We start from the raw sequence: 25,119 nt of genomic DNA on the forward strand, positions 1-25,119 counted from the left end.
GGATAGCGGTGAACATGCAATTTAAGTGTCCAGGCCAAAATGGCTTCCATGACGGTGCAAATACGCAACATTCTGATGCCTAGGGTGCACGGACAGGACGGGAAATTAATCGTAGGTCACTAATGCATGCATAAGGTGTAGCTCCCTCATACACATCTTCCTACATTCGCCACATGTTCGCTGATGGTCTCTGGAGAGTCTCCTTCATGGTCGAGAGGAGTTCCCGCATTCTGGGAACTAGTCACGGCATAAGTATGGTCGCAGCATATTTTTTCAACATGTTGAAAAATTTTCTGTGACCAAAAATTGGTCGCCATGGTGAAAATCGATACTTTTTTAGTCGTAGGTGCAGTGGTAGTGGGGTTGCCATGTCGCTGTAGGTGGTCGAGGTAGCCGTAGGTAGTTTTAGTTAATCTCCTTTGCTGACTGGGCATTTTCATTGGCTCATTGGGGGAAAAAAATGTAAGCACGAGTTTTCAGAACCAAGGAAAACCAACCGGTAATGTTAAATGCCCGCCGAACTTCACAGCTGTGTATCCCTGGCTACTTAAAAGTTGTCTGGCTTCTTAAAAGTGTCTCCACTCCTTCTTCCCCTTCTCCCCTCCCCGCTCTTTTAAAGGACTTACCTTACTTACACTGTGCTAGCCGCCTTTAAACATCCTGTTCATCGCTGTGTGGGTCTGTATCACCTTGGCTTTGCACCGTGTGAATTACAGACAGCGCTCCCCCACTTTCCCTGGCCCCCGCCTTTGCGATGTGTTTGTGCGTGAGTGTGTGTGTTCCGCTCTGACGGTTGCTGTTCCAGTTCGCGGTTTTTCAGGCGAGTGCCGCGAGCTTGAAGGTCGCAGGTAGTCCGCTGAAAAGTCGCCTAAGCGGGACAGGCCCTTAAATGTCTCTGACTACATTCTATCTCTGTCCTGTCCACTCCCCTGGCATCAGTATGAAGAAGGGTCTCGACCCGAAATGTCACCCATTCCTTCATTCCAAAGATGCTGCCATTCCCGCTGAGTTACTCCAGCATTTTGTGTCTATCTTGGCATATGGAGCCTTGGCTTGATGTTTTGTTTTATTTGTTCACTAGATGCAGACATTGCTAGCAAAGCTGAAAGTCTTGCTACACCATATCTGAACTTGTGCAAGGGTCACGCATAGGGCAGACGAAGTAAGGATTGCAGATATTTTTCTGCTGTAGGATTGCAATCTGGTTGCCATTACTGATGCCAATGTTTTTATACCATATTTATTTAATTGTTTACGCTTAAATTCCCAAGGCGCCGAGGAGAGATTAAAACATGTCTCTAGAAGAGCAGACACAAGGATACCAGTCCAGCAATTTCACTACAAGCCAATGTACTGTCCAAGAAATAGCATCTTTGATAAATGCAGCATGCCTTGAGTACAGCACTAAGCTCCCAAGATGAGGTGTTTCATACAAAGACATCCAAGATATCCTCATTCTTTAGGGAACGGGGGTTCCCCTCTCGCTTCATTGATGAAGCCCTCACTCGTGTCTCCTCGGTACCCTGCAGCTCCGCCCTTGCTCTCCATCTCCCTCGTCGCAACAACGACAGAGTCCCCCTAGTTCTTACCTTCCACCCCATCAGCCATCGCATACAACACATAATCCTCTGAAATTTTCGCCACCTCCAACAGGATCCCACCACTGGTCACATTTTCCCATCTCCACCCCTTTCCACCTTCCACAGAGACTGTTCCCTCCGCAACTCCCTAGTTAACTCATCCCCACCCAAACCACCCCCTCCCCAGGTACCTTCCCCTGCAACCGCAGAAGATGCAACAGCTGTGCCTATAACTCCTCCCTTGACTCTGTCCTGGGACCTCCGACTGTCCTTTCAGGTTAGGCAGATTGCACCTTCTACAACTTCATCTACTGTATCCATTGTTCAAGATGTGGACTCTTATACATCAGTGAGACCAAACGCAGACTGGGCCATCATTTCGCGGAACACCTTCGCTCAGCCCGTGTGAACCAACCTGATCTCCCGGTTGCTGGACACTTTAATTCTCCATCCCATTCCTACACAGACCTTTCTGTCCTCAGTCTCCTTCATTGTCAGAGTGAGGCTAAATGCAAATTGGAGGAACAGCATCTCGTATTTCGTTTGGGCAGCTTACAGCCCTGTGCTATGAATATTAATTTCTCTCACTTCAGGTACCCTTGGCATTCTCTCCCTCTCTCTCTATCCCTCCCCCACGCAAGTCGCACCAGCTTCTCATTTTCACCCAACAAACAGCTAACAATGGTCTCTTTCCTTTATCATTGTTACTTTTTTGAATATCTTTCGTTCATTGTTCTTTATCTCTCCACTTCACCGTTTATATCTCTCGGTTCCCTTATCCTTAACCAGTCTAAAGATGGGTCTCAACCCGAAACGTCACCCATTATCTCCGGAGATGCTGCCTGTCCCGCTGAGTTACTCCAGCTTTTTGTGTCTATCTTCGGTTTAAACCAGCATCTGCAGTCCCTTCTTACACAAATCAATAAATGAATCAAATAAGGTCTGAAGAAGTGTTTCGGCCCGAAACGTTGCCTATTTCCTTCGCTCCTTAGATGCTGCCGCACCCGCTGAGTTTCTCCAGCATTTTTGTCTACCTTCGATTTTCCAGCATCTGCAGTTCCTTCTTGAACATCAATAAATGAATCGCAGGATATTGCCAGAATATCCAAAAGGAAAGCTCCTCTGATGGCTTGTTTTTTAATTGCACTAATTGCCATGCAGCCAAACCTTGGCGTAAGCTGAATTAGCGGAAAAGTAGCAACATTGGTCGGGTTACTGTTACTCCAGCCAGAAAGTATTTAAAGTGAGCTTCTTGCAAGGTTGGGCTTAACTGCAATACTCAGTAAATAACTTACTGAAAGGTTATGGCACAGTGGTAGAGTTGTTGCCTCACAGCGTCAGAGACCCAGGTTCGTACAGACAGCACCCATAGTCCGGATCGGAGTTTGTGACTGTGTGGGGTTTTTCCAGGACCTCTGGTTTCCTCCCACATTCCAAAGACGTGCAGGTTTGTAGGTTAATTGGATTCTGTAAATTGTCCCTCACGTGTAGGATAGAACTAGTGTTTGGGTGATCGTTGGTCGGTGCGGACTCGGTGGGCCGAAGGGCCTGTTTCCACGCTGTATCTCTAAACTAAATCAAGATGGCGGCGCTGCCTTAGCAGCTGCGGCTCGCCTGCAGTCCGTCTTTTTTTTTTCTTTTTTGTGTTGTTCCTTTTTCCCGTTTGAGTTCATTTTTGGTTTATTGTGTATGTGTGTGGGTTGGGGGGAGTAAACATGGTTTTGGTCTCTTATTTCGGGGGGATGCGACTTCTCTTGTCGTATCCCCCGTCTCCGTCTCCGCCTGCGCCGAGGCCTAATAGTGGAGCTGGCGGCCTCGGAGCTGCGGCAGTGGCGACCCGACCGTGGCGACCCGACCCCGGAGCGGGCAGCGGCAGTGGCGACCCGACCCCGGAGCAGGCAGCGACTGCGGCAGCAGCCACCAGACCTCGGAGCGGGCAGCGACTGCGGCAGCAGCCACCAGACCTCGGAGCGGGCAGCGGCAGCGGCAGCAGCGATCTGACCTGACCTCGGAGGACCGGCCGCGGGCCAGGTGGACGACATCGTCGGGAGCTCGCAGGTTGGTGACCTGTTCTGCGGAGCTCCCGCGACAACAGCTGTGTCCTCTGGACTGGAGGGCCGCAACTTCGGCGGCTTCGACCACCCCGGGCCGCGGAGCTGAACTGGCCCGTTCGCGGAGCTTGGATTCAGCCGCGGGACTGACATTACTTACCATCGCCCGGCGGGGTCACAACATCGGAAGCCTGGATCGCCTCGGCGCAGAGGGAGAATAAGAAGGAAAGAGACAAAAACTTAAGACTTTTGCCTTCCATTACAGTGAGGAGTATTCAACTCACTGTGGTGGATGTTAATTTGTATTTTTTGTGTGTGTTTTTGCCATTTTTTTACTATATGTAGGACTGCAAGGCAACAAAATTTCGTTCAGACCGCAAGGTCTGAATGACAATAAAGGCTACTTTACTTTACTTTACTTTACTTAAACTAAACGCAGTTGCACTCTAGGGTAGAGCAAAACGGGCATTCTGAGATTTGGAAATATTGGCAGAAAATATGATTCAAAGTTAGTCTTTTTTGTTATTTTCCTAAGGATTATATCCTTGTTCTGTCCCTTTTGATTATTTGTTCATGAGGAAAATAGATCCCTCATGCCAAAAGCATATTAAGTAAACTGTTACAGAAAACAAACTGGTTGGTCTACTGAAGCAAGCAATGAGAATGATAAAACAATGAAGCTGCCTCAAGGGCGTACGGGATGGATTAATTACATCCGGCAGGCCATGAAAATTGCTGACTATGGTTCACCAGCAAACAAATCTTGTGGTATTCATTCTGAGTTTACCAGTGAAACAAGCTGGAGCATTCTGCATGGATATTCAGCTTCACACTGAGATTGGCAGATACACACTGTAATTTTGTGTCAATGGCTGTTCCAAGTTCTCACACATGTCTGGTTTCCCAGAGGTTTCATTCAAAGCAAGTGCTCAATAGCTTCATGTCATGAGGTATCTTCGCTAATATTACAGGTTCATAAGTTATAGGTGCAGAATTAGACCATTCGGCCCATCAAGCCTACTCTGCCATTCAATCATGGGTGATCGATCTTTCCCTCTCAACCCCATTCCCTGCCTTCTCCCCATAACCCCTGAGCAACTGCATCAGCAACAAGTCACATTTATATGGATTAAAAATACTTGGATTTATATAGCAATACTTTACAAAACCTCACAACACCCCAAAGGGCTTTACATTAAAGTAGTGCAGTTACCAATTCCAATCTTAGAAGCAATGTGGCATTGCAAGGTCAGAAGCACATCAATTACCCAAAGATCAGTTTCATGGCAATATTGGCTGAGGGCAATATTTTATGGCAATATTGGCTGAGGGAAAAATATTAAATTTCCTCTGAAATATTTCCTCAGAAGATTAAGAGATTAAGAAAATTCAGCCCGAATCAAACCATTCTTACCAATTTTGCACCGTAGAAAGCATCCTATTGGGTTGCAATGAAGTTAGTTCGGCAACAGCTGTGCCCGAGACTGCAAGAAACCTCAGAGAGTTGAGGATGCAGCTCAGTCCACCAACAGACCAGCCTCCCACCCATCGACTCCATCTGCACTCATGCTGCCTCGGGGAAGCAGCCGACATAATCAAGGACCATTTACACCCTGGTGACACCAATGGGCTGGGCATCAATGAGGCAAGTGAATGCAGGATGTGGAAAAGGTCAAAGCTACACAAAAATGCTGGAGAAACTCAGCGGGTGCAGCAGCATCTATGGAGCAAAGGAAATAGGCAACGTTTCGGGCCGAAACCCTTCTTCAGATCTCTCTCCATCTAACCCTTGCTGCATCCAATTTAGTAGTATGCCTGCTGACATTTATCTGCTAAGTATTTGATTTATTGGCACCAACATCCATCTATCACCTTCATGATGGCAGAGATATTGACCAATTATGCAAGCAGGCATCTGGTGCCAATATTTGGGTAGTAAAATGGCTACTCATGCCTGAAGTGCGTCAAGTGTTGAATGCACATTCCACTTTGCTGGAGGCATTTCTGGCACTCAATTCATTAAAAAAAAGTCTGAAATATTTATATCGTTTTTTTTCACAGCCTCAAGTTGTCCTAAAGCATTTTACAACCAATAAAATACTTTTGAAGTTTAGCAACTGTAGTAATGTCGGAAATGTGGCAGGCAATTTGTGCACAGCAAGCTTCCACGAGCAACAATGTGATAAGGATTAGCTCGTCATATTCCTGACAATGATTCGGGGACAATATTGGCCAAGACACCAAAGACAACTCTCCTCTTCTTTGAAATTGTGACAATTTATCTTTTCAAGAGGGTGCACAGGGAGTTGGTTTATCACCATGTCTGAAAGACAGCACCCCTGACTGCAGGCTCACCACTGTATTACAATGAAGGATCAGATGAGATCTTATCTTTGTTGCAGGAGCAGTGCCTAAACCCACGGCTTTTGATTAATAAGTAAGCCACAGCTCAGACTTAAAGGACACAGAAGTTTAATTCAAAATTAATAAAACTTTGTCTGTATATAAAATGATCCTTTTGTTCATGTGTTTTCTGCTCCTGATGCAAGTTCATTCATTAGTATTCAGTGCTAACAGTGGCTGTTTAATTCTCTATCTCTGTTTCTCGTGTTAATCCAACTTTTCCAAGTTCTGATGAAAGGTCATTGACCAGAAATGTTGATCTCTGCCACTCTTCCTATTGAGTATTTACACCATTCTCAGTTTTACTCCTTCCAGTGTACCCTTTTTCTGCTTTGTCACCAAGAAAATTACTGCTGGCTTCTTCTTCTTGAGTTCCTTTCCCTTAGTCTGCCTGAATTGAGATCTCTCACTGGATGCTTCCTGCTGGATTCAGGGAGGAACTAGATGATTGACACAGGTTACAGACTAGAGACATCTCTTCTTGCAACACAGCAGTGAATTCAAGGCCAATTACCCCTGGAGATGGCTGTAGGCAACTCTATAACTTTGGGCTTGTCTTATTTCTATAATCTCCTAAACCTTATCATCCTATATTGTCCGGACTCCTCCAATTGTGGTCTTTTGTAGTAGATCTTCCATTTTTGACGCATCACTAAAGGGCCGGTCCCGCCAGCATGCGCCTGCATGCGGCAAGCGCGACCAAACCAGAAGCGGGGGCCGCGCGGAGGTCGAGTGAGTGACATGAAGTGCGAGCGAAGTCCGTGGGAAGTCCGCGCGTGACGTACGCTGTCGAGGCGTTGCCGCGCAGAATTTTTGAACACAGTCAGTTTTTCGGAGCCCCGCGCGATGTTGGGACCAGCTCCGCACAACTCCATACGGCTCCGGCAATCGAAGTGGGACCGGCCCCGCGAGACCGTAGGGCTCAAGCGACCACGTTAGGTCACGCTTGCCGCATGCAAGAGCATGCTGGTGAGACCGGCCCTTTAGGTCGCGCTTGCCGCATGCTCGTGGGACAGGCCTTTAATGTGATGAGATCCTAAGTTCTGGAATTCCTCTTTTAAACCTCAATCTAAATCCCTTTAAGGCACACCATAAAATGTACCTTTGACCAGACATTTGCTCATTAGTCCAGATGCCCCAGTGTAGAAATGTTGATCCGCTGTCATACAGCAACTAAAGCCACATAATGCCCCTGCATAAATGCACGCTGCTGTAATGGTGAAACTGTGGCTCCCATAGGAAGCCATAACTAAATTGTGTACTTTCATGGAAGCAAACTCAGAAAGCACTTCTCATTGATGCTTACAGAGCTTATTTTGTTGAAATAAAACACAGGCCATTAGCAGTAAGCCTTTAAGTTTTGTTTCAGGGCGCAGGGTGGTTAGATCGACTGATAAGATCTTAGCTGAAAAGTAGAAAACAAAAGCACATCGTTTAATAACAGGGTTTAGTGTGGCCCTGACCTAGATTGTTTATCTCACTGAGATAAAGGTTAGGGGTTTGCAGCCCTTTCCAGAGACTTGAGCACATAATCAAGGCTGACAACTTAGTCCCCTCTCCCATCACAGATGAGGCCCTCGCTCGTATCTCCTCAGTACCTCGCTGCTCCGCCCTTGCTCCCCCTCCCCCTAGTCGCAACAGAGACAGAGTGCCCCTATTCTTACCTTCCACCCCATCAGCCATCGCATACAACACATAATCCTCTGAAATTTCCACCACCTCCAGCGGATCCCACCACTTGTCACATTTCCCATCTCCACCCCTATCCGTGTTCCGCAGAGACCGTTCCCTCCGCAACTCCCTGGTTAACTCTTAAAGATAGCGGAGTCAGGGGATATGGGCATAAGGCAGGAACGGGGTACTGATTAGGGATGATCAGCCATGATCATATTGAATGGTGGTGCTCGAAGGGCCGAATGGCCTACTCCTGCACTTATTGTTTATTGTCTATTATCATCCCTACCCACCCAAACCACCCCCTCCCTGGTACCTTCCCATGCAACAGCAGGAAATGCAACACCTGTACCTATACCTCCTCCCTCGACTCTGTCCAGGGACCCCGACAGTCCTTTCAGGTTAGGCAGATATTCACTTGCACCTCCTCCAAACTTATCTACTGTATCCGTTGTTCAGGATGTGGACTCTTATACATCGGCGAGACCAAACGTGGACCGGGCGATCGTTTTGCGGAACACCTTCGCTCAGCCCGCCTGAACCTACCTGATCTGCCAGTTGCTGAACACATTCCTCCAATGACTTTTCTGTCCTCAGTCTCCTCCATTGTCAGAGTGAGGCTAAACGCAAATTGGAGGAACAGCATCTCATATTTCGCTTAGGCAGCTTACAGCCCAGTGGTATGAATATTGATTTAGCTCACTTCAGGTAGCCCCAGCATTCCCTCTCTCTCTCTCTCTATCCCTCCCCCACCCAAGTCGCACTCGCTTCTCAATTTCACCCTACAAACCAAAGATCCTATAACGGAACAAGATGGACCACTCCTGCTAAATGCAATGGGCTAACGTGTAGAACGGAACGGAACGTGGGCCTTTTTTTCATCCATTTCCGTAACCTGACCCGACCCGACCCGACTCGCAGTGTAATCAATGTTGCGGGGAAACAGTTTGTGTTAATTTAAATTCTGAAAATGAGGAGAAGATTTTTCCCAAATAACTTTTATTTTTACTTGGATGTTTCCGTAACCGGCTTCCGTCTCCGCACTATTATCCTATGTGATCTTTGGTGCGGAGACGGAAGCCGGTTACGGAAATGGGGCCTATAATTACCCATGAATCTGCCCATGACCGTACTACATCTTTTTCGTCGAAGTGGACTCTCTTGCTCGCTATACGATCTTTGCTACAAACAGCTAACAATGGCCCGTTTCCTTTATCATCGTTATTTTTTGCATATCTTTCATTCATTGTTCTTCATCTCTCCACATCACCGTCCATATCTAGTTTCCCTTATCTTAACCAGTCTGTGAAGGGTCTCGTCCCAAAACGTCACCCATTCCTTCTCACCAGAGATGCTGCCTGTCCCACTGAGTTACTCCAGCTTTTTGTGTCTAGTTTCATTTATTGATTTATTTGGTTGCACAGACCATGTGGTTTAGAACATATCATTCTTGGACATTTCACACATTTGTGCAAAAATACTGTCGTTTATGGTAAGTTTCCTCTTTATTTCTGCCCTCTCTTTCCTCCCTCCCTAATTCTCTCGACAAGCCTCTGATCTCCACTTGGCAAAACTCCATTCAATTCCTCCTTCCCTTGCTGACTGGATTGTTTCTTCTCTAGTGAATCATGGATATAAAACCTTGCTATCTGCACTTGCAAGTCCTTCCAAGTTCCTTTACTACTAAATCATGGATATGTGTAAATGAAATGCTACGCGCGAATGCCTAAAGGGCCCGTCCCACTTGGGCGTCATTTGCGCGTCATTTATGCGACATTATTTACGTGTCACAGTGCATGACTCGTGCATCATGACGCGCACGTGATGCGCGCATGGTGCGTGGTGACGTAGGCAGTGGCGCGCGGTATCCCAGGATTTTGGAATGTACAAAATCTTCGCTCGCCATCTGCATGACGCGCAAATGACGCCAAGTGGGACAGGCCCTTAACACTCCTGGTCTGCACACTGTTCCGTTCCAAAGAGTGACTGCAGTGTTTGCCCGACAAATCTGAAAGCAATTTAAGGAGATTTTTCCTGTTGCCCCAGGAGGCACCAGTATTGAGTGCTCAGCCCATCCATCATAATCCTGTGCATGCATTTCTCAGACTTTAGATAAGATCCAGTAGCTAAAAATGGAAGCATAAATGATATCCTTGTGCATGAACTGTGGCAGATTAGGCTACTGCTGTGGAAGTCTCTCCAAAACTATAGTTCCCCGGCCAATTTTGCTTACACCAGCCCGGGGGAGTTCTGACCAATTCCTATTTTGGCATAGTTTCACTATGTTGGCACAGGCTGAACATTTAATCTTCCTGATCTTTCAGTTTTGGAGATGGAAAGATTAACTCTGAGGTAATAAGGTGACTCCCAGTTTTTTCTGTAGTAAAGCATCTTCAGAGGCATCTCTGGTTGAGAACTGATAATGAAGTTCATTGAAATAGTTTACAAATGAGATCATACACCAGCCCTCCCAAGGAAAAATGCTTCAGGAATAAAATATGTATGCCGCACTTCATCTTAAACAATGATATGCTGGTCTACGGTATAGTTCAAACAAAACACTGAGCAAACAAACCCTTCACTATTAAATTGTAGTTACTAGTAGTAATGGTAGCAACAGGTTTAATATATCGCTATAAATGAAGAATATGGTCTGATCTCAAGCCAAAAATAATTCTATCTGATACTACTACAAGTCTATCATTTACAGAGCAACGGTGTCTTAGGCAATTACTTCCTTCCACAATTACAATTACTTCCTCCCACAGGGCGGCATGGTAGTGCAGCGGTAGAGTTGCTGCCTTACAGCGCCAGATATCCGGATTCAATCCTGATTACGGGTGTTCCCTGTATGGAGTTTGTACATTCTCCCCGTGATCTGCATGGGTTTTCGCCAGGCGCTCCGGTTTCCTACCGTACTCCAAAGATGTACAGGTTTATAGGCTAATTGGCTTAGGTAAAATACTAAATTGTTCCTAGAGTGTGTAGTGTGTTTAGGATAGTGTTCGTGTGCGTGAATCGCTGGTCGGTGCGGACTTGGTGAGCTAAAGGACCTGTTTCCGCGCTGTATCTCTAAACTAAATTAAAGTTAACATTTAACTCTTCACCCCTTTAGCTGGTTTGTTTTAACCATTAATTTTAGTCCTGTCAAGGGATCGTTGGGAGATATATTTTCTTCCCTTCATTGTCAGGAGTGTCATGAACTGTCAGCACATTTACAATCTGTTCTGGCTGAGGTTACTTTGACATGTTGCTAAATGTTTTATGTAAAATGTCTGCAGATTTAAAAACTAAACTATTTCTTTCATCTCTTTGAGATTCAGAGTGAAATTTCAGCCTCGCTGACAGTTCAACAATGAGCAGTTAAGTCTCAGACACCAGGAAGGAAGATATGATTTAGGTTTCTGCTGAGTTCATTGATCACAGCAGAACTGTTGATAAGGGTGTTAAAACTTGACTTGGATATCAATAATTATGATTTTTAAGCACAGATGCACCGATCTTGGTATAAAGGAAAACCCAGGGGTAGAGAGAAAATCTTTTCTTTGCTCCTCTTGCTACTGCCCTCATAAGGGAGGATAAAATACCTGGGACTGGTGGGGAATAAGTGCAATATTAACATTGGACCTGATGTCCTCCTCTAGGAGATGGTTGGATTAAACTCAGAAGGCCACGATAGAACTATATTTCTTCTTCCTAGTCATAAAGCCACACAGCATGGAACAACATGTCCATCTACACTAGTTCCACCTGCCTGCATTTGACTCATATCCCTCCAAACCTATCCTATCCATGTACCTGTAATAGTACCTGCCCCAATCTCCTCCTCTGGCAGCTCGTTCTTTATTCCCACCACTGGGTAAAACAAGCTGCCCCTTAGGTCTCTATTAAATCTTCCTACCCTTCACCGTAAACCTACGTCCTCTGGTTCTTGATTCCCCTATTGTGGGTAAAAGACTGTGCATTTACCCTATCTAATCCCCTTGTGATATTGTACACCTCAATAAGATCATCCTTATCCTCCTGAGCTCCAAGGAATAGAGTCCTAGCCTGCTCAACCTCTCCCTATAGCTCAGGCCCTTGAGTCCTGGCAACATCCTCGTAAATCTTCTCTAGATCCCTTCCAGTTTAACAACATTAGTGCCTGTGTTTTCTCTCTTCCTCTGCAGAAGGCAATGACTCGTGATGGCAAAGCTCTAGTGGGAATTTAGAAGAAGGTTAACGTTAAAATGTATGAAATGAGAATTATATAAAAGTGTATTTCATGAATTCACAATAAAAGTCATTCAATCTGTTCACTCCTTTGGAAACACAGTGGCAAAAATATGTGAGAAAAGGAAGCAGGCCAAGTGGAAAAGAGGGATAATAATGCGATGTGGAACATTGTGATAACTGAATTAGTAGCTCCATTAATGTAACCCGGCAGGGAATATCAACTAATGTGGTGTGTATAGCCGCGTGTGCAAATTGTGCTTGATTTACACGAGGCTAGAACAAGTTTATAGAAACTTCATAAGATTAAGTACTGAGATGAAGAAGGGATCCTGAAGATCATAGGTTCAATGGCATTTGTTTTAATTTTGTTGGAATTTAACTTAAATGGAGCAGTATCAGTTACACTTAAACAGTATGAACAATAATAATAGCATTGAAGACACAATGCTGCATGCAATATTTTATGTGCAACACACATCTTAATGCCATGAAACTTAAAATGAATGTCAGTGACATGGCAATAGTGTTGCTCCCTGGCAGCTCCAGCCATCTGGGTTCAATCCTGTCCTTGAGGAGTTTGTCTCTTTCTTCCCGTGACCATGCAGATGTCTATTTAACATGGTTTACAGACCCCCAGGATCAGTGTGATCAGTTTAATCAATTTATGCGATTAAGCAATTGGTAGCAGAGGAACCCCCATGACCATCACAAACTCAGTGAGAAGCAAGGCCAGGCTGTGAACAAAGAGGATAGAACAGTTTCCTTGTGGTTCCCAGATTGGTAGGTTAAACGGCCACTGTAAATTGCCAATAGCATGGTGGGTGGTAGCAGAATTAGGATGCCGTTAATGGGCAAATGTGGAAGAGAACAGGTTGCAGGGAAATAAATGGGGGTATGGGATTCATGGGAATGTTCTGAGAGCCAGCATAAATTTCAAGGGCCAAATGGCCACTTTTACGACAAAATTATGAGAAAACCTCTCTATTGTAAATCAGTTGGATGTAATTTCTTGAAGAAATGCTTTACATACGTATGTAAGAAAAATCCTGCAATGCTTCTCCAAAAGACTATGTATTGACAAGCATTGGAATTAATAGCAACATTGGGTGACACAGTCGCACCCTGGAATGATAATCTGTGTCAGTGTTGAGAGAGATTGGTGATCCTACAGCTACACACCTGTACCTGAAGAGCTCTCTCCGAGAGAGGTCACAGTCAGTATCACTCCCAACCGGATTCCAGGTGATGACAGCTGATCGGTGCTATTTTCCCCAGCTTGCTGCAAGTTAGGAAGTTCAGACACATTCTCCTTGTGGCAAAGCAACTTTGTTATTGAGCTGGGGAGAATGAAACTGTGGCGGTGCAGATTGTTAGCTCCCAAAGCTATTGAGGAAGATAAATTGTACTCTTTTGGTGATTTAATAATAATAATAATAATAAATACTTTATTGATCCCCTCAGGGAAATTCAGATGTCCAGAAGCTCCCAACCAACAAACCCACAGATTCAAAACGAACGCAGACAGAAAATACATAGAATACAATGTGGACACTACCTGAGAGCAATAAATACTTAAAAAGACCAATAATTAACAGTTAAAAATTAATAATTGCAAAATGCATCCCCCTACAGCCTAGCGGTCCGAATTATAAAATCTAATGGCTGCAGGGGTGAAGGATCTCCTGAACCGCTCCGTTCTACAGGGCAGGGAGAGGAGCCGGTTGTTGTTCCGAGTGCTCTTTTGACTCTCCAGAATTATATGGAGGGGATGCCCGGGGTTTTTCAGGATTGACCTCTCCTCCGAACCCCAGAACTCTTCTTCACTCAGAAGGCCATTCATTCTGTGGTAGTTCACTGGGCTTAGCCATGAAAATAAATCTCTCAGAGTCAATGTCATGTATCTGGGAAGTTCATTTGACACGTTCATACTTAGACAGTCTGGACTGTCCACCAGATTTCACCCATAGCTTCATATAGAGCGATGGGTCTTGAGGGATAGGTGCTACTCTTTAACCCTGGTGTTGACTCTGCTCCATGCATCTTCTAGTCCAGTTGAATAGCTTTACAGCAAATGCCACAGGACCACCTGGAGCCTAATGGAGAATGCTGTGGGAGTTGTCAAGAAGGGGTTCTGTTGTCTGCACATCTCCGGGACAGGCTGTGGAAACTGCCTGAGACTCTGCAGGAATCTGGGGTGGAACAGCAAGGATATTGGGTTGCAGAGGATGAGAATCTTGGAAGGCAGTACAGAAGGCAAACCCTCCCTGAATGTGCTCAGATATTCTCATGAGGTCTCCAGTCCATTGGCTTCACCACACACCAGGAGATAATGGAATGTGAATAGATGAGCCTCCAGGTTCTGGAAAAAGACAAAAGCTCTAAAAGTTTAGAAGAAAGATCTCATTGAAATGTACAACTTCTTGACAGAGTTGATGTTCTCCCATTGCCAAGGAGTCCTGAACAAAGTGTTAGTCTCAAATGGATACGTCAGCCATTCAGCTCAGTGATGAAAACATTTCTTTATTCAGATGATGAAGAGTCTTTAGATTTCTCCATACAACGAATTGTGGATGGTTATCTGTGTGTATTCAAGACGGAGAGCGTCAGGTTTGTAGATGTTGAAGGTACTGGGTTAGCAGGAGGCGAGCTCAAAGGTCAGCCATGATCTTGCTGAATTGTGGAGCAGAAATGCGGGGCTGAACGGCGTACCCCTTCGCCCATTTGTCATGTTTATGTTTTCACACCAGAGATGGAAATGCCACTGTGAATCTCATTGAGGGTAAATCCTGTTAAATTTCAAGTCTGTAACTCTCTTGGACAAATCACATCAGACTAACTAGCTGTCAGGGTGCAGCTGTGAGATGAAAGGAATCTCTCTCTGGAGCAGCCACTGTTGTTTCTTTTTAGCTCAGAAGGCCCCCAAAGACCCTACTGCACACGGCTTAGTTCCTGCACTGCACCTCATCAACCAAGGTATTTAGCCCTGCATCGGAGATGTGAAACACAGTCCGTCTCCTGCACAATCTCCCCTGTTGCCCTAATCACACTTGGGAACATGCTTCCAGTAGTGCTGCAGCTTCAAGGAGCGTACCTTTCTAGCCCTGCCTTGATGTTAGTGTGCTATGAATTGGGCTGGGAATGTAAAGCTTTGAGGTCCTCCAGACTTAGAGCGTAATACCCTATTGGGAACTCAAAATACACTTTGAGTTATTTTAATGGCAAATGCAAACAAATACCATATCTGGCCTGACATGGGCCTTAGGGCCACACAGGTTAGAGCAGGGCAAATAAGTGAATATTGAGAGTGAGAAGTTTTGTATAATAGTTGCTCTTGTGCTTTGGAAACAAAAGTTCATCCGTCGGGTGTATTTTAAAGTTGAGCTGAATTACAGATTACCTCATCATCTTATATTTTTCTTTCAGAAACCAAATGAGGAATAAAATAATTTCTAGGCGAATCTTTAGTTGTTGTCTTTTAGCTGGTGCTGCTTTATTCTTTGGGAAGTTCTTATGCTTCAAGTGTAACCATATTAGCCGCAGATAATTTGGTTTCCAAAAAAAACCTGATGAGGTCATCAGTAATCCAGTACTCATCTTTAAAATACTCCTGAAGGTTGAACGTTTGTTTATAAGGCACATGAGCAACTGTTATATAAAACCACTTACTCTCAATGTTCACGTATTTGCTCTGTAAAGGATGTCTCTCATCCGTGTATGTTGAAGTGGATTGAATTTCTTTGATGAATAATTGCACCATACTGAAACAGAAACATGTCTTCCATTTCAAGTTCAAGTGAGTTTATTGTCATGTGTCCCTGTATAGGACAATGAAATTCTTGCTTTGCTTAAGCACAGAGAAAATAGTAGGCATTTACTACAAAACAGATAAATGTGTCCATATACCATATATTTAATATAACGTTTGTAAAATAGTATAGAATGTATTACAAAAAACTGTCAAATCCTGCTCTGTTGGGTCAGACACAGTAGAATCCTGTTGCATATTCAGATGGAGTGGCTCAAATGTTTGTGATGCATTGAGAAAATAAGCAGCGATATGTGGCAGGAGACAATGCTCAGTACTGCCCCATCAACCACAATAACGGCAACCTTTTTATATAAAGATGATGTTTTGGGTCTGTCCATTCCCTCCACAGATGCTGCATGACCCATTGAGTTTCAGCAGCACTTTGTTTTTTTCCCCCAATATTAAAGGGAGCGCTTGACTGCAGTGTTCCTGTGTTTGGACAGCTTGAGTTTCTGTCAGGATTGGTTTGGACAGTGCTTTACTTGGCAGCTTAGGTCGTGCTACATTCAGTGCACAGTGGGGGCGGTGGCAGAAAAATGTACAAAACCACCCAAAGCTCTGTAATACTCAACGTGAATTCATCAAGTCCCATTCCAAATCACACAATCTTTAACACAAGACAAACAAATTGAAGAAAAAAATGTTATTTCTGAAAATTATATCATGATTCATTTCCCTCTGAAAAATAACAAGAGTTTCTGATGATGCATTCATTTTGTCCAGTGTTAATATGTGCAGCCATAGTAACTTGACTTTGTCTTGCTGCCAGCCTTCGAGGCCTTAAGAGAGGGGAATAGCAAGATCAAAATAGCACATTGAGTTGAAGCTCAAGTTTATCACTCGGTTTCCTCTGATTTTTGGGCTGGCCTCCATTTTGGCAGCATGGGTACCTTTCTCTAAGCCTTGGGGCCCTCATTAATAAATACAAATCCACTCAAATAACAGAGTCACGGCTCTATGGCAATTTCTTTTCACTGCCCACATCGCTCTCTATGTTTCCTGCTCTCAAGCTCAACCATTACAACAAATCATGAGGTAGTCATTTCCAATTACATATAAAGGCATCATCAATCGTTCCCAGGCAAAATCCCAGTGTTTTCCAAGCCTTTGCCGTTGCAGTGAAATTGTGAACTCTGTCAGAGCTTCTGGCTTCATGCATGTTCCGTGCAGGAATGTCACTAAAGAAAATGAGAACCAAGAGATGATCAACCAAAGTACATCTAGGAGAACAAACAGGGACTACCAACCTCAGGGAGAAGTGCAGCTGGAGGCTTTTCTGGAGGAACTGTGATAACGTTTTCCCATTTCTTGTATCAAGGGCCTGTTGCCTGTTGCCTGTTGACTATTGCAATCAGAGTCATTGTAGTCCGAACTTTGCCACACATCACCTTCGCAGTACATCACCTTCACCATGGTTATCTAATAGCAGCACCAAGACCAATTCACACAGACCCCACGCTAAGTAGGGTGTCAAGTGTTTCACAAGATATTTCTTTTGTTGCTGCAGTAGAGAAAGCAAGTTTGCTCAACCAAGGCCTTGAAAGACATCTGGGTTGAGTGGCCAGTAGGAGTTGGGTGCTGAGAGGATCTTTCTCTAGACTACACTCTCCACTGTTTGTAAGGGCTCCCTGGCCTAATGACACAGCATGGATAGTTGTTCAGGAAATTGCTTGTGTTCAGATGCACTGTCACCCACAATGGCAGTGTGTGTATTAACAGGGTGTATTAACAGGAAGTCCACATCCATTCAATCTCCACAGTCCTTGAGGTAAAATTACGACATTTAAAAAACACTTAGACGGGTACATGGACAGGAAAGATTTGGAGTAGATATGGTCCAGGTACTGGCAAGTAGGACTAGCTCAGTTAAGCAACATGGTCAGCATGGACAAGTTGAGTCAAAGGGCCTGTTTGCATGCTGCATGCTCTGACTTCAATGCATTGTCACCACTGCCACAAATCTTGTAGTGTGGTCCCATCCATTGAAATAACCTCAGGCCAATCAATGGTTGTAGAGTGGCCTTATTCTTTTATGAAACCTTAAGCAACAAGTTGTGGTAGCTCATGCAGGCTATCTTGTTTATCCAACAACTGCTGATTCTTAAAAAAAAAGAAAATGCTGGAAAATTTCAGCAGGTCAGGCTGCAACCTTGAAATATGAAACAGAGTTAACATTTAACACCTGGCATTGTCGGAATGGGAAAAAGAGTGAAAACAAGTTTGTATTATATGGAGAGAGTGTGGGTGAATGGGTGGGAATAGATAGTACAAATTCTCTTTGACCCATCCACTTCTCTCCCATCCTCTCTACGACATAAAACTCACTTCAATATTCACTTTTAACTGTTTATCCACAGATGCTGCCTGATCTGCTGATTTTTCCAACATTTTCCAACATTTGTGTCAAATATTCAGAAGCTGCAATTTTTGATAATATTCAATAATATCTGATTCTTTCAGATACGTATGGGCTGATCTCTCTTCCCAACAACTGTTCCTCATCTGACTAATTGAACAGCAATAATTTTTGAAGAATGTAATTTTATAAAAATCATCGTAAATCATTCTTGCACTTAACTAGACAGTAATAGTAAAGTGATCTCATCAGGATGATTTGGGTGAACCACTATTGTGGGATTTGATATGATTTGAGAATAAATTGACTACTATATCATGTTACAATATTCCTCTGTACTTTAGCTAAGTGCCAATTCAAGGAGGCAATCCAGTAAACTGCAAATCCCAGGGCAATTTATAAGCATAACACACACTTTTTCTTCCATGCTGCCTATTAATTTTGCTAGATGATGGACTGGAGCATCCTTTCTGTCTTACAGAGTATTTCTACCATTCTCATCACTCTGGCCAATTGTTATAAATGAGAACCGGTGTTTTTAGAAATGCAAGGATGTGAATTTGGCCTGGATAGGAGCATGATCCATAAATACTGGCAAGGACGTTAATTAATTAATTTTGTCTTTGTCTAGACTTACTCATCTCTAATATAAGAACATAAAACCAGAGTACACAATGGCAAAACTGCTCATCAAACCCTTTGCTGTCATTTATTATGGATATTTTTAATTTTCTTAAATGAAACTATCTATCTTACATTCATCAAGTGAAACCTTATGTTGAGCTTCCACTATGTATCTGCAACCAGCTGTTGGCAATAAGTGGTGTCTCCAGGGACATTGACCTCCATGGAGATTTAGTTCAGCAGGAAATGGTACCACTTTGCCCCTTTTCAAAGAGCTATGCTATGTGAATTAGTTTCTCCAATGTACACTTACTGAATGGGCTGAGAACAATGGGCATACTCTCAAGTCCTGATCCATGCTGCAGGCAGCAGCCAAGTAGTTCGTGCAGCATGGGTAAATATGCCTTCAAGCCCCTCTCCTCTAATCTCTTGTTTAAAAAAAAAACTCTGCATGTCCTGTGGATGTCCCAGTTGAGATTATGGGCATCATTTAGCTCAACAATGACTGTGCAAGTGGCCTAGTTCTGGAACAAGGCGAGGATTTATTAAATTATTTTCCTATGAAACCCAGCAAAATAAATCTGTAAGAGACTTAGGTGTTCATTTTACCGTGGAGAAAAGTGATAACAATGTAAATTTTATTTAAATCATGTTTAATTAAGAGAACATCTCCAGATACTTAACAGAAGCATTGACGGATAAAATGATATTCCTGTTCCCTGATCAAAAAATGAAGGTAAAAAAATAAAATTTCTGCTTGCTAAGTCACTTCAGGCCCTTGCAGTTATTCCTGACAGGTTTGTTTATGGTGAGGATGTCTCCACTGCTCTCTCTCATTGAGATTTCAGTTTAAGTTGATAGATCATGAGGTCATAAGGGATAGGAGTAGAATTAGGCCATTCGGCCCATCGAGTCTACTGTGCTATTCAATCATGGCTGATCTATCTCTCCCTCCTAACCCCATTCTCCTGCCTTTTCCCCATAACCTCTGATACCTGTACTAATCCAGAATCTATCTATCTCTGCCTGAAAAATATCCACTGACGGCCTCCACAGTGGCAGTGGCAAATAATTCCACAGATTCACCACTCATTTCACCACCGGATGAAGCCACAGCCGCATCCTCTGAACTTGTTTGTTTTTATAAAATATATAATACGCACTGAACTTCTTTATTGGTTGTTTATTTTGCTGTTTACAGAGTACTATGTTCACGTACCTGTTGTGCTGCTGCAAGTAATAATTTCAGTGTTACTTTTTGGGACATATGACAATAACACACTTTTGACGCTTGGCTCTATCTGCATTTTAAAGTGGCATCAGTAACTTGTTCTAACTCTGCAATTTACAGTCTACCAGATTGGTGTGGGAAAAATAAGTGACTTCCTACCCCAACTTGGACTTAAAACTAAGACACACAGTTATAATTATTTGGATGGCACAGCTTTCAATAGCCTGTCAAATGTACTCTGAATACTACCAGTACTTAAGGGCTTCACCTACCAAAGCATAGGTGATCTAATTGTCTGTGTAACAATTTCCCTGATCATTAGTTTAGTTTATTATTGTCACGTGTACCGAGATACAGCTTTTGTTGTGTGCTAACCAGATCATCAACTCTGCAAGGGTCTTTGCTAAAATGCTAAATCCTCCAGAGTTCAGCATCTTGATAGAATCGGCCAGCCCTTACATTAGTAGATAGCTCCACCATCAGCGTTCCTGGCAGTGTAGATTCATGACAGCACAAAGACAGAAAGACCACTGGCACTGCTAAACTTGTAAACCTTTGCATTTCATCCCCTGCCCATTTACATAGCTTCCAACAACCATGAGATAATGATAATTTACCTGAGATTTATTTCCACTTTTAAACACAATTTTTATTGGCATCTGGTTTGCACTCTCTTAGTGGCCTCGAGTCTCCTTGTAAGATCTCGAGTATTTAGGCTGTCTCAACCCACTTTCCACATCCAGTAACTGATGAAGCTAATTTGGCAGTAATTGACAATCTCACTGAGAAAAGCCAGGGTAATGCTTGATGTGGAAATGTGAATTTATTTTGGTAGAGTGGCTGTTCCTCTGAACCTGGGCCAAGGAATAATTTTGGAAGGTAATGGAAGAAGCAGGGGAATACTCAATCTTGACAGTGACTCTTACCTCATTCGTACCTTGGGCTCAAGAACGGAGCCTCTTACCTCATGTGTTACCTCAAGCAATGCACATTCGCAAAACAAACATCAGGAGTGAAAACCCTGTGGCATTTATAAGAGCGCTTTAGAAAAGTTATTTGTAAGGGCATGAAATATGGTCAACTCATGATTAGAGTTAATATTATAGACATTAATAAGTATTTCCTTTTGGATTCCTCAGGAATGGATCTACCAGGAGGAACACGATTGCAGCAGGCCACCCCAGCATGGAACAATTCCAGCGATTCAGGTAAGCAATTCTTTATTAAGATAAAGCTCCAATAGATGGTAAAATAGTGCACCCTCATCCACCCTCCGCTCCCCCAAAAAAAACATACACATCACTCCTACATACAACAGTATTAACACTGCTAGTACTGTGGAATTAACATTTGATGAGATTCTAATAAAACAAAAAGAAATGTTCTTCTGGGATGTTCTACATCTGCAAGTGATTTTACAGAGTATTTGTTTTGCTGGGGCCCGGCTTGAGACACTGGGACACCAAAATGATACTGTAATTCAAACAGGATGTATGTTCCAATCATTTCTTGAAATCCTTGAGCTTCGATGCTATCACCCCATGGTAGTTAAAAAGTTCTCAAGCTGTCACCCTTGTGAAATTGCATGGTTTCAAATTTAAAAAATCTTCATTCAAAAACAGAACAGTATGTGAAAGGACTGCACATCTCATAATGTACTGTGTGTCCTCTCATTCATCTCTTTCCTCCTTTCATTAAGGAAAACAGAAAGGCTTACCACTGCTTCCATCCCCAGATTGAAGCTTTGCCCAGTTTATTGAATGTGGTGGTCCTCAAAAGTCACCGATTCCCCCCCCGTCACAAGCGGCCATTATTCTTCCTGTTGTTTTTGTGGCTATTCCAATTGAACGTTTAAACAGTCTGAGATTCTTTAGATTTGTGGTTTCTAAGATTATGAATGAGTTTGATATGGTGGACAAGCATGTGTTTCTACTTGTGGTCACAAGTAGACGCCATTAATATCAGACGCTAATAAATCCTTAAGAGAAGTCAGGACAATTGTCTTTACCACTGGGTGGTTAGAGCAAGGAATTTGCAATCTCAACGAATAATTGAGGCAAGGAGTAAAACTTTGTTGAAGGAAAGTCCAAATAAATGTATGAAGGAAGAAAGGAGTAGAAGATTATGCCGATAGGGTTAGATGTAGAGTATTGAAGAAGGTCTATTTGGAGAATAAACTGGACTATGGTGGGATGAGTGGCCTATGATGTACATTAAAAGTAATTCTGTACAATGCTGTACATACGCTTTGCTTATGCTATTGCAGGTGTGGAGGAGAATTGTGCACTTAAGTCCCGTTAAAAGCCAAAGTTGCTATAGTTATTTGTAAAGTGATAGTTTGCAATTTGGCAAACTGGAAGAGGAAATCATTGAGAGGTTTTCTACCTCTCTCATATCCACTAGAAATCAATGTACAGAAAATTCCTCAGACTGTTTTTGCTAGAATATATAAGAATTGAAAAGTTCAATAGATCATTGAACAAATACGGCTGTTGCTGTAATTTTGTTTTGAGTCATACAGTGGAAACAAGCCCATCTTTCCCATGCCAACCAATATGCCCCATCTACACTAGACCCATCTACCTGTGTTTGGCCCATATTCACTCTAAACCTATCCTGTGCATGTACCTGTCCAGAAGTGTTTTAAACGTTGTGATGGTACATGCCTCAGCTACCTCCTCAGGCAGCTCTTTCGAGATATCTACCACTCTTTGTCAGAAAGTAGCCCCCTCAGGTTCCAAATAAATATTTCCCCCCTCTCCTTAATTAAACCTCAGTCCTCTTGTTCTTGATTCCCCATAATCTGGGTGAAAGACTGTGCATTTACTGCGTAAGGCAAGATATTCCCCATTCCATGCCATGGTCTGTGGAGAGCAAAATGGTCTCAAGACCAGCTTAGATACTTCAGTTCCTCTAAACTGCAGCCATTGGGTGGGGAAAGCCTAGCATGGGTCTTACTGCAGACAACCGTCCAGTCAATCCCCGCTGAAAGTATCCGTGTGGCAACCTCAAGAGTGAGCAGGATTAAATTTGGCTTGAATACTTTATACAGAGGTATGAAGCAACATCAGTCCATTTACGAATAAAGCAGTAGCCATGGACAAATTGTCCTAATGTGACCAACTTTGGGTGAGGATGCATGAAACTGAGGAGGTATTAAGCAAATTTTGTCTCCTGTGTATTTTTTCAAAGTGTCATTCTTACGTGAGTATAGATTATTTTATTTCTAGACTGCGGATGTGAAAGATGGATGCACACTTTTACTCCAAGGATTTATAAGGATTTATAAGGAAACGAGAAAACAGCTGCTGCAAAACAAATCAATTTTCCAAGGAATTCAACAGAGATTCTCTTGTGGAAAATGGCAAAAATGCTTTGAATTGACTAAACCTTCCGTTTATACTGTATCGCAAGCGTTTATGAAGGGAGAATAAGAAATCTAAACAGGAATTCCCCTCCATTCTGTTTTAATACCCCAGAAGAGATAGGCAGACGTGTCACATTTTCCCCTTCACAAACTAGTTACACCCAGAATATGTTTTAAAAAAAAATCATGCATATGTACATTCTTTCAGTGTTAATTCATCAGCTCCAATGTTCATTATTTCCTATAAAATGTATCATTGTTTGGTACAGTATTTGCAGACTGGGAATAAAATGCATCACTCGATTGTTTGTCATTTTATATATATATAAATGTAAATAATATAATTAATCCTATCCTGGCTGACACTAAGGCCCACCTCGTGTTATCATGGAGTTGTTTCCTCATTATGTTTTGCGTTAATGTCTTGTTTTTGCACCATCTTTTTGTTTTAGAATTTTGTGTAATTCTTGTGTAGTCTGAGTCCATGTGCCTGTTTCATTGTACCTGTACCTCACCGTACTTGTGCAAATGACAATAAACTCGACTTGACTTGGATCAATGGGTATTTTTAAGACAGCGGTTGACAGATTTTTGATTAGTAAGTGTGTCAGGGGTTATGGGGAGAAGGCAGGAGAATGGAATTGAGAGAGAAAGATAGAGAGAGTGGACTTGATGGGCCGAATGGCCTAATTCTGCTCCTATAACTTATGACTTGAGCTATGTCTTATCCTGCCTAATTTGACAATAATTATTAGAAGCCATTGCATAGTGATAGGAATAACTTGGCCAGTCTTGCTCACCGCTTGTCTGAGAATGGGGTGCAGTGAAACAAATCTATAATAACAAGACTGAAAAATTCCAAGAGTTATGCAGTACACAATGATCATAACAAAGCATGATTGAATAGTCATAGTTATAAATCAATTTAGGAGAAAACTCAGTAATTAATGATTGCCTGGTCTTGAGTCTCCGCCATACCCCTGTTACAGAGTGGGTGTAACTTTAGTAAAGTCCTATAACTAACAGGCAGTGGCAGACGTTAACCTGACCCCCCCCCCCCCATCACTGATGTTAGGCTGCGTGGGAATGATTGATATTGTGCTGCCAATCAGCTGGCTCGTGTCTGCAGTATCAGCCTGACTATCCTGTTGTTATAAACGGTTAACTTAAAGCATAGATAGATAGATATAATTTAATTGCCACACAACCAAGGTCGGTGGTATTTGGGTTGCCAGCAGCAGTACAGTAATAAAGAACACAACCACAATAAAAATTTTACACAAACATCCACCACAGCATTAATCACTGTGGTGGAAGGCACAGAGCTTGGCCAGTCCTCCTCCATTTTCCCCCGTGGTCGGGACCTCCACCCTCCACAGCCGTTGCTGCGGGCGTCCAGATGGTAAAGGACAAAGTCAAGGTGAGTCCAGGATCGGCTCTTCCCAACCAGAGACCGCGGCTTCAGGCTGGTGTAGGCCGCAGGCCGGCGGTCAAAGTTTTAAAGTACCTGCCGTGCCGCAGCCGGAAGCACCGCAGCCTGCAGGGCCGGCGGTCGAAGCTCCCCTCCAGGGGAGATGGTAAGTCCATGCCGCACCCGCGATAGAAGACGGCCGCTGGCCGGCGGTGGAAGCTTCTTCTTCCCCCCGGGTCCTCCACGAGGGATCCCGGGCTGTAGACGCCGCACCAGCTGGAGTTCTGCAGACCGCGGCTTCCGGCTGCCGCGGGCCAGCGTAACGGAGCGCTCCCCTCCAACGAGGTCTCACCCGCTCCGCGCCGAGAGTCCACGCTGCGCCCGCTGCTGAAGCTCCGG

At 43.6% G+C, this 25,119-nt stretch overlaps 1 protein-coding gene across 2 annotated transcripts in view; it reads left to right on the forward strand.

Moving 5' to 3' along the window:
* Positions 1–25,119, forward strand: part of ror1 (receptor tyrosine kinase like orphan receptor 1) — a 229,593-nt gene that overhangs the window by 137,942 nt on the left and 66,532 nt on the right. For both annotated transcript variants that reach the window (XM_033028286.1, XM_033028285.1), the window contains exon 2: positions 21,082–21,150. In XM_033028286.1, coding sequence (XP_032884177.1) covers positions 21,082–21,150 — 69 coding nt within the window. The remainder of the gene's footprint in view (positions 1–21,081; positions 21,151–25,119) is intronic.

Source organism: Amblyraja radiata, chromosome 10 (genome assembly GCF_010909765.2).
Source record: "Amblyraja radiata isolate CabotCenter1 chromosome 10, sAmbRad1.1.pri, whole genome shotgun sequence".
Classification (NCBI taxonomy): Eukaryota; Metazoa; Chordata; class Chondrichthyes; order Rajiformes; family Rajidae; genus Amblyraja; species Amblyraja radiata.